This window comes from Camelina sativa, chromosome 13 (genome assembly GCF_000633955.1).
Source record: "Camelina sativa cultivar DH55 chromosome 13, Cs, whole genome shotgun sequence".
In the NCBI taxonomy this organism is placed as follows: Eukaryota; Viridiplantae; Streptophyta; class Magnoliopsida; order Brassicales; family Brassicaceae; genus Camelina; species Camelina sativa.
The window spans coordinates 22,023,440-22,033,790 of NC_025697.1; the positions used below are offsets into that span (position 1 = coordinate 22,023,440).

The 10,351-nt window shown below is 35.5% G+C and overlaps 3 protein-coding genes across 3 annotated transcripts in view; all 3 read left to right on the top strand.

The window, feature by feature from the left end:
• Window positions 3,153–7,700, top strand: LOC104737461. Its single transcript, XM_010457653.2, has 7 exons — window positions 3,153–3,911; window positions 5,877–6,022; window positions 6,104–6,221; window positions 6,301–6,423; window positions 6,517–6,632; window positions 6,717–6,871; window positions 6,957–7,700. Exons 1-7 carry the CDS (start codon window positions 3,341–3,343, stop codon window positions 7,444–7,446), a joined length of 1,719 nt encoding a protein of 572 aa, XP_010455955.1. The 5' UTR covers window positions 3,153–3,340; the 3' UTR covers window positions 7,447–7,700.
• On the top strand, window positions 8,036–8,680 carry LOC104737462. The gene has a single exon (XM_010457654.1). The coding sequence runs from the start codon at window positions 8,036–8,038 to the stop codon at window positions 8,678–8,680; it is 645 nt and encodes a 214-aa protein (XP_010455956.1).
• Window positions 9,585–10,351, top strand: part of LOC104738485 — a 1,322-nt gene continuing 555 nt past the window's right edge. The window contains exons 1-2 of the mRNA XM_010458652.1: window positions 9,585–9,922; window positions 10,052–10,280. Of these exons, the coding sequence (XP_010456954.1) occupies window positions 9,585–9,922; window positions 10,052–10,280 (567 nt within the window). The remainder of the gene's footprint in view (window positions 9,923–10,051; window positions 10,281–10,351) is intronic.

Below are 10,351 nucleotides of genomic sequence, written 5' to 3' on the forward strand. Positions count from 1 at the left end.
GGGGAAGGCTACTTAAAAGACTTACTTCGTTTAGATAGATAGCACAAGTCCAAACCATGTAACAATTTTCTCTTAGAAAAAGAACTTTATTTCCTAAAAAAGTGAATGTATACGATAGATGTATACATTTTCATTTTCTTAGACGTATATGTGCTGATCGTATTCCTCATAGCGTTGTAAATTTTATTATAACAAAATAAAAATACATGTCCAACAAATTCAAACGACCTAAATTTTGAAAATTCAGGAAACTGTCAAAAAAAATCACGGAAAAGAAAATAACAAATCGTTATACAAGTTAGAAAATGTTGGTTAGATAGTTATATATCTTATTTTTATTAAAATTACCAAAATTTGACCATATTATATCTATAAATTAAACAATTTTGTATGGGGATATTGTAAGACAATTTATCATTCATTTGTGTGTATTTGTCGTTGTCCCAACAATTGAATCTTCTGCCCACTTACACCAACTCGACTAATTCACTACAAAGAAGTTAAAACTCACAACATACACATACACACACACACACACAATTTCCCATTTCTTTTTCATTTTGTACATTACAAATTAAATGCTTTTAAAGCTTCACTTATAACATTATATATAATGAATACGATCATTTAAAATTATAGTATTGTGGAGATATAAAGAATTAAAAACAATTATAATAGTAAACAAATGAAAATTATAAATTAAAAGAGAGGAGAAAAAGAAGAAAAAAAAAACTTGTCAATTTTCTGCCGTGAGACAAATAGAAAATGAGAAGAAAAAAATATTGAAATTAAATTATAATGTTCAGAGGGTAATAATACAATTAATGATGCACTAATTTGGACAAATACTCAAAAAGAGAAAAGAAAAATATAGCAGCGAATGCTTTTTTGTAGCTACATATACAAATTTAGTTAGTGAACTTGTGTGATAATTTACCATCATAAAGTTCATATCTATCTACAATATATAAGATCCGAATAACAAAACGTTAGTTAGCATTTCTTCATAGATCATGATTAGAACCTTTCTTATGATCACGAAAAACAATGAGCGACACTTTTATGGGTCACTACTAAGGGTTCGTGAGTTAACCCCATGCCTATTTTGTGTGTGTGCCATAGGTAGTGGAAAAGGGAATCTACTGATGTTAGAGGGTGGAGGTGTTCCTGCGACCCACAAATCTGGTCGACGTAGGCCCTAATTTCACCTCACCCCACCATTTTGTAGACTTTTCATTCGGGTTCCATAATTTTACATTTCGTCGGTCTCACCCATCATTCATTGGTTCTAACCTCTTTTTTGACAAGGCTACATAACCTTTTGCTCTTTATGGATTTGTGATAATTAGAGTCACACCATAAATTCAGAAAAATAAAAAAAAATTGGTCAACACCAACTTTTTCAAGTTTTTTTTCAACGCTAATTAATATGAGAATACATATTTTTTGGATTTACCGCTAAATATTCAAGTTTTGTCGAAAGTTTTCAACAAAAAGAAAAAATCATGCATGCAAAACAAACACTTGGATCAAAACCTACGAATCATGGATGAGCATCGTCTCTCTTTTTATATCTTGTAACTGTCATAACTAAATGTTTTAATTAATCACATAGAAGGAATCCTTTTAACTATATATTAGTCGATTGACTTGTAAACAAAAGGAGAAGTCAAATGAGAACAACGACAATATTAGAAGGCCTTAGACTACTTAATATCTTCGAGATACAAATTCGATTATTATTTTAATTTTTACACGTCATCTCTTAGATCATCTTCCACGGGCCTCATGGATATGGACATTGACATCATGACTCATGAGTTTGGTTGGTGTAAAGTTGAAACAGAAAAAAAAAATACAATCAATTTATTAATTACATACATTTCTACGTATAATAACATTTACTAAATAGTAAACGGAATAAAATCTATTAGCTGCATATACCAATAATGACGAGAATATAATTATAGCAAAACAAAAATATATGAATGCGATCGAAAATGGATAACAATATGGTGTATATAAGTTAATTCTTAATATGGAAAGAAAGAACGAGGAATAGTATACACAACTAATATTAGTACAGTATTTGTATATTAACTTTTCTATTTAATAGCAAATTTTGAAAAAGTGCTGTATATTTTATTCATAAAATGACCTCCTTAGAATTTTAGATTAATGGTTAACATCAGAGTCTTTATACACATAAAGATTCGTTGAAAAAGTTTAGGTATGCAACTAATTTATGGGGCGTTTAGTGTTTGAAATGTTTGGAGCCATTGTTCAAATCATTCCACCGTAATTTCAATCCAAAGTAATATACTAAGGATTAGATTGAATTCATCTTACTTTGGAATCATTTGGTTACACATATATAGAAAACAATACTATAGAACCTTTCAAAATCAGAATAGATACATTAACTAGAAGGTCATTTTGTGCAATACGGCAAGATAACTCTCTCTTTTGTTGAGCGCCGTCCTTTTGTTGTCCGAAGGAACTATTGTGCGTAACATCAACCCAAAAAAAAAAGTAGACCATGTCACAACTTTTTGAAAGAGCTTAAAAAAACCGAGGAAGTGAATATATACAACAGAGCTTTTATACCCAAACGCTTAATTGCACCGCTAATGCATGTTTCGAACAAATGTAAAACCGGATTCTGTCTTCTCTCTATATAAAGAAATAAAGTTTTAGTGAATTATTTCTATTTTTAACTATTCAACGTGTTGCATAAAAATAATTCATACTATAATTTTATATAGTTTTTTCTTTTAGTTCTAAAATAATTATAGTTGTCATGTGTGTGCATTCAATTACAACATCATCTGTATGTTCTTTATATAATAAAATACTAACAAACATCATATTTTGAACCAAAAAAAAAATACATTACTAGTATGAACATTGTACTAATTTCAGATAAATTTGGAATAGTAACATCACATTTATTTTTGTTTTGTCCAATCCAAAAAAAAAAAAAAAAAAACTAGGTGGAATAGTAAGAAACGGGCAAAACAAAAGAGGGCCAGAAGTTGAGCCACGTCAGACATAAGAAAGTGCCACGTCATCTCCATAAGTCTCTCCCACCTGTACGGACCCTCCTCCCCACGGCTGCCCCCCAATATATATAATTTGGGAGATGGAAGGAACCAAACCTCAAACAAACCTTCTCTCATTACACCTGCATGTGCTGCGACCCGTCCCTAAACCCGACCCGACCCATATTTCTCAACCCGTTTTTGCCTTTTTTTCCTCTGTTTTTAGCCGCCGTCGTTAAATCGTAGAAAAACACACACCGATCTCGAGTGACTGAATCTTCTCCGGAGTTTTAACGCCGATGACGATTGCGTCAGCGCCAGCACGCCAGACAGATCGATCAGCAGCAGCCACTGGTTTCACCCCTGCTTTCGCTACGACGGCGAAGGCGGTGGTGACCGTTCCCGTTCAGGTTCCGCCGGGGACTGTTGTTTCCGAAGGACTAGGGAAAGATGCGTTGATCTCGTGGTTCAGAGGCGAATTCGCGGCGGCGAACGCTATAATAGACGCCATGTGTTCGCATCTCAGAGTAACAACCGAAGAAGCAGTTTCCGGATCGGAATACGAAGCTGTTTTCGCCGCGATCCATCGCCGGCGTCTGAACTGGATCCCTGTTCTCCAGATGCAGAAGTATCATTCCATCGCTGAGGTCGCGATCGAGCTCCAGAAAGTTGCGGCTAAGAAAGCGGAGGATCTCAAACTGAAGAAAACAGAGGAGGCTGATGAGCAAGATCTGAAAGAAGCGGCGGCTGAGAAGGAGAAAGTGAAGAAGGATGATTGTATTGACGGCGAGAAAGTAACGGAAAATGAGATTAACGGAGATGTTGAAGACGTTGAAGATGATTCTCCGACTAGTGATATCACTGATTCAGGTAAGTAACACAAAACTTTACGTAATTTTGCAAAATACTACAAATTTAAAAATATACTTATTTTTTTTTCTTGGATCCATAATTGTTTTCATAATTTAAATATACAATGATCGATTTATTTCATAATTTGTTTTTTGGGTTACATTATTGGTTTTTTTTTTTTTGTAGTTGAAACTTTTTAATAGTTAAGCATATTCGTTGAAGTTTGGTCATTTGATTCTCTCTGTTCACTGTGTAAACTGGCTCTCTGTGGTTGGTGACGACACCCAATAAGAAAAGAAAAAAAAAATGACAACGATTTTTTAAAAATATTTGTTTTCCAAAGGGGGAAAAATTTTATTTAGTAAGAAATACTAATATACAGATTACAGACTAATTCAAGTTTCAAGATTTAAGTACGTGTTTCCCTCTACTGGATCCGAGATGTATTCTTAAACAATTTTGACTTTTGCATTCTTTATTTGTAATTATTTTTGAATATCTAGTATATCAAACGTGAGATTTCAATTGCATCATTATGTCACAGATTCGATTTTTTAGAAACAATTTACTAAAAATAACCAGATTCTCTTTATTAAGAAATAAATCTTTTTTTTGTTCATTAAACTTAATCACTCTCACGTCCTGATTTTTTTCATGTTTGAAACATTATTTTTTATATCTTTTGTAATAGACGAATTGTGTATTTTGGGTTACTTTTAACGTGTTTGAAAGAGAATATTATACTAAACTAGAAATACTTTTTTTATTTCCGGCTATTTAGTGGTATTTATAATAATATAAATAAAGTATACATTTTTTTTGTAAGTAGTAGTAGTAAAGTAACTTTTGAAAAAATTAGTTTTATCGTAAATTATTACATGAGTTTCGCAAGGATACATTAAAAATAAAAAATCGTACTATCAAGAGTTCAAGACCATATTATTTACTTACTAAAAACAAAAACAAATTAACACAAACTTTCATGAAAATCGTACAAAAGTACAAATTCTCTTGTAGTTTGTGTTGAAAAAAAGCACAATCTGGAAAAGTCACTCTGACTCCTCTCTAACAACTAACAAGGTTAAAAAAAAACTGAAAAGACAAGAAACGTCACGACGACGTCGTCTAGATTAGAAGATTAGGGATTCCATTTCTCAATGTAGAGTTGGGTGTGTGTTTACTAACTTCCTGTTAGCAACAAGTTTTGTTGCCTTGTGCTTTAGTTGATGTATAACTGTAAAACGCATCAAAGGTGGTGGTATCACAATGTCACATTGATTCGCGTGTGATGATTTTTTTATTGCAATTTTCTTTCTCTTGCTTAAAAGAATGGTGGGTGAGCACTGAGCACACAGCAGCCGTTGGATTTAACCAGAACCTAGTCGTCATCAATCATGGTCCCCCACAATTTTTGCCGTGCCGCCCTTTATTTTTTTTCTTTCTTCTCGTCCCGAATGTTCGAATCCCTCACGCCTCACGAGCACAATATTTTTTTAATAACTTTTTAGCTTCTTTTTTTTTTGCTTTTTGTTCACGGCCATAAAACGAGTCAGAAGTCTATAAAGATTAGTAAACTTGTTTTGCAAAGAACTTTTTTACCAGTCTTGATGTGTGTGTAAGTTAATTCACTTGTGTTAATAAAAGTCCAAGTATTATGTAGAGACACGTGGAACGAAGACATTAGACTTTGTAGTCTTGTCTTCTAACATTGAAAGTCTCTCTGACTTTCTCTGATACATTTTACAAGGAAACTGTAGGTTCTTTAACCTCTTTAGAATAGTCCATGAGAATCAAATCAAAGATCACGTTTAATTTTCATTACTTTAATGAATCGATGTGTTTCTCTCTAAACCCAAAGAATCGAATCTCACATTAATTAGTTGATTTTTTTTTTTTTTTTTAAACTTTACAACTTTATTTTTGTGTTGTAATGCAAGTATATGGTCAATTTTAAACATTATTTGTTTTTATGGTTTTTAATAGGTTCTCATCAGGATGTTCACCAAACTGCTGCTGCGGATACCGCACATCAGATTATATGTCAGAGCCATGAAGATTGTGATGCACGCTCATGTGAGATTAAACCTATCAAAGGTTTCCAAGCCAAAGAGCAAGTGAAAGGCCACACTGTGAGTAATGTGTTGGATTTTGAAGGAGGCATATGCATATATAAGGATTATTTACTTATAAATTTAATGTTGTGATGTTAGGTTAATGTTGTGAAAGGACTAAAGCTGTATGAAGAATTACTTAAAGAAGATGAGATATCGAAATTGATAGATTTTGTGGCAGAGCTCCGAGAAGCTGGCGTTAACGGGAAGCTTGCAGGTGACTTTTTTTAACTTACGCGAAAACACATCATAGGGATTTAAGAGTGTTTTCCGGTGCTTACACAAGATGAATGCAGGTGAGACCTTTATACTGTTCAACAAGCAGATTAAAGGGAACAAGAGAGAGCTGATCCAGCTTGGTGTCCCCATCTTTGGCCATGTTAAGGCGGATGATAACTCCAACGACAGCAGCAACTCTGGTAAGGAATCGGCTCTGATCCTGCAGGATTCAGTCTAAATGGTTTGATGCATGTGGATGGCTTTGACCGGGAGACTTTATTGTTGTTATATAGTTAACATCGAGCCAATTCCACCACTTCTTGAGAGTGTCATTGATCACTTTGTCACATGGAGACTCATCCCAGAGTACAAGAGACCAAATGGTTGTGTCATCAACTTCTTCGAAGAGGTACGTATACACATCCCCCATGGATCCACCATTCCTAGACGTTTACGCTTTTCTTTAACCTTCGAGATTACTTCTCTTTTGCAGGGTGAATACTCACAGCCTTTCCTCAAACCACCTCACTTAGAACAACCAATCTCCACTCTTGTCCTCTCTGAATCAACAATGGCCTTTGGACGTATTCTCTCAAGTGACAACGAAGGCAACTTCAGAGGACCTTTAACTTTGTCTCTCAAACAAGGGTAAATAATATCATAACCTTCTCCTTTAACTCTGAGAAAATGTTGATGTCTCTTTATTAACGTCCCTCGGATCTGATCTTTATAGATCTATGTTGGTGATGAGAGGGAACAGTGCAGACATGGCTAGACATGTAATGTGCCCATCACAAAACAAAAGAGTAAGCATCACGTTCTTTCGTATTCGACCTGAAACATATCATAACCATTCACGACCCACAAGTCCTCACAACGACGGTGTAATGACAATGTGGCAACCCTACCAAATGGCACCAACTCCATTCCTCAATGGCTATGATCACTCAGTTGACATGATGCCAAAACTTGGAGTCCTACGTCCTCCAATGGTCATGATGGCACCACCACCGGTTCAACCAATGGTATTACCAAGTCCAAATGTGATGGGAACTGGTGGTACAGGCGTTTTCTTACCATGGGCATCTGTTAATAGCTCAAGAAAACATGTGAAGCATTTGCCTCCACGTGCGCAGAAGAAGCGATTACTCCCGCTTCCTCCTGCTGCTTCTTCTTCTCCAGCTGGAGGATCCACCTCTGAGCCTGTGATCAGTGTAAATTGATCATAAGCCTTTCGACTTCTTCAGCAATACAAGCTTTGATCATCTGGTCCGTGTCTAAGCCGTGCTCTGTTTCTTTCTTCTCTCTCGAGTCTCTTTTGTTCCTGTTTCCTTTTATTTTCTTTTTCCAAATTCAGTTTAGGTTAACTCAGGGTTTATAGATAGAAGAATTAAGTTTGTTACATCCCCAGAGGCATGTGTTTTCTATTTTGTGTACGATTTTTATTATCAGTATATTTCTCAAAATGTTACATTTTCTTTGCCATTTAAAAAAAAAAAAAAAAAAAAAGATTAGAGTACAGATTGTTAGTTCATATTATCACATTTATAATACAGAACCAGAACCCAAATTTTGTATTGGTTATATTGCAAAACTGAAAAATACTAAAGATTGTAAAAATCTCTTTCAAAAATAGTAAATCGAGTTTGAAAAAAAAAAATGAAAAAAAAAGAGAGCAAAATAATAACAATAAAGAAGAATCCATGGAAATAGGTCATTTAGTTAACGCATTATGAGGAAACTTTGGTTGCAACAAGTCCCAAGTTGACATATCTATTCACTCGATCTTCATCAGTCTCTATTGATTCATATATGGATGTGTACGTAGAGACTCAAAGAGGCTCACCATTCTCCATTGAAGTGGGCTACTTCGATACAGTCTTAGAGATCAAAAAGAAGATCGAGAAGTATCAACGTATCCCTGTCCCGAAACAAACCCTTTCCTTCCAAGGTAAGGTTCTTCAAGATGATCTCGATATCGAACAATGTCAGATCCTCAACAACTCACGTCTCCAACTCTTCCTCTCCTCTCCCGGTAACAACGACCAAATGCGCAATCAGAACCGCAACAATCAGGTGTTCCAAACCGAGCAAGATTCTCCACCATCAAACGCAACAGAACAGATCAATAACGGTCATCCTCAAGATTCGACAATGCTAATGTCGGGGAGTAACAACAACAACAACAATCCCCTGAAGAAGCTGAGAGTAATGGTGCTGCCTAAATGCTGGACTAGGAAGATTCCAGTGGAGGTGAACGCAGGTGATAACGTTGGAGAGCTGAGGAAAGAGCTTGCTAAGATTCAACAAAGGTTTCAGTTAAATCTGCCTCAAGATGACTATTTCTTTATATACAAACAGAATGTAATGGATGATGACCGGTCTTTCCGGTGGCACCGTGTTGATCACGGCGATACAATTGAGATTTTCAATGGAAGTGTTTCCGGTGGCTCTTAATTTTTTTGGATTATGATTTTTTTTTTCTCGCTAATTTTTTTTCCTAATTTCACACACTTTAGAAAAAAAAAACCTATGGTACATTATTGTTCAAATCTAATAACCAAACCTGGTGTCAATTGGGCGGTACGTCCACACTGTTATGGGCGGTCATGGTCACGCCCAAAAATAACATGGTCTTAGTAGACAAAAGACCATTGAGCTCGCATACCAAATGGACATAACCATTTGGACAATGGGCAGCTCAAATTTCTAAAAAATCTAGGTTTTACAATTTGGGAAAAAAATTAAATTTTAATTTTTTTTTGTATAACTCGATTTACATGATTATTGGCTAAGATTATGCTTGTTTTAGGCTTTCTGAACCTTGGGTAATGATTATTGGAGCTTGTTTTGCATAATTTGGTGAAATTTTTTGAGTTTTAGTGATTTAGGGTTCTTGATTTGAGAAAGTGACGAAAATTGGAAAAACTTGTTAGAATTTGGGGTTTTGAACAGTTCAAGACCCATCTCCAAGTAAGCTAAAAACTTAATCTATGGGGACACAAAAGCATCATACCTTCTTTTAACTAATCATGATTCCAACTTAACTCTCTGCAATGTCTTTATTGAAGTTTCTTGCTTAACACAAATTATACACTTCGGAAGATCTTAAAAGCTACTACTAAAGGAGAGAAATAACAAATGAGTAAGCTCAAATCTCAAGAATGCTTAATGTAACCGTTGGATCAAATTAGCAAGGAGAGAAATTGACTGTTAAGATCAAATCAGTAAGTGCTATTTAAACCAACTTAACGAATAAACACTTTGGTCACAACTCACAAATCATCATCACTTTCTGATCTCTCTGTATCTTCTCTCTTTCACCAATCTCTACTGATCTTGAAACACCATTGATACGGTTATGAAGTTGCTCATAGATACTGAAAGTGACTCATCGTTCTCCATTGATGTTGATTTCTTGGATACACTGTTAATCATAAAACACAAGATCGAGAAGGCTCAAGGTATCCCTGTTTGCAAACAAACCCTTTTCTTCAAAGGCAATGTTCTTCAAGACCAATTTAAGATACGAATTTGCCATATCCTAGAAAACTCTCGTCTCTTTCTCTACATCTCTCCGGACGACAACCCTCATCAGAACAACCACGATCAAACCGAGCAATCTCCTTCACATCCAATTCATGGGTACGTTAACAATCAAGATTTGCCTGTTGTGAGCAACAAAGACTCAATGAAAGGGTTCCTTGGGATTCAAGATTCGCCGCAGGGTAAGAACAACCAAGTGTTCCATCAAACAGAGCAATCTCTATTACCGTCAAACTCATTTGGAGAGAGCAGTTACGGTGGGGATAGAGCTTTGCCGCCTAGGGAACAGGTCTGCAAGAAGAGCCAACATTATCGCCCTGTCCAAAGGATCATGGCAAGGAGAATCGATAACGGATCATCACGACCGTCGTATTCACTTGATGAGTTACTTGCCCCTCAAGATTTGCCGCCTGTGACGTTTGTTGGAAGCAAAAGAAACAGGAATCAAGAAGTGGTTCAAACCGAGCAATCTTCAACGTCAGACTCAGTCAAAGAGGTCATGAACATTCAAGTGCCTGTGAAGAAGATGATCAAGACCAGCCCAATGAAGCTAACAGTGATGGTGCAGCTACCATATGAGGA

Coding starts and splice junctions, on each gene's coding strand:
- LOC104737461 (XM_010457653.2), top strand. CDS start 3,341: ATGACGATTGCGTCAGCGCCAGCACGCCAGACAGATCGATCAGCAGCA. Junction 3,912..5,876: donor TAGTGATATCACTGATTCAG/GTAAGTAACACA, acceptor GGTTTTTAATAG/GTTCTCATCAGGATGTTCAC. Junction 6,872..6,956: donor ACTTTGTCTCTCAAACAAGG/GTAAATAATATC, acceptor TGATCTTTATAG/ATCTATGTTGGTGATGAGAG.
- LOC104737462 (XM_010457654.1), top strand. CDS start 8,036: ATGGATGTGTACGTAGAGACTCAAAGAGGCTCACCATTCTCCATTGAA.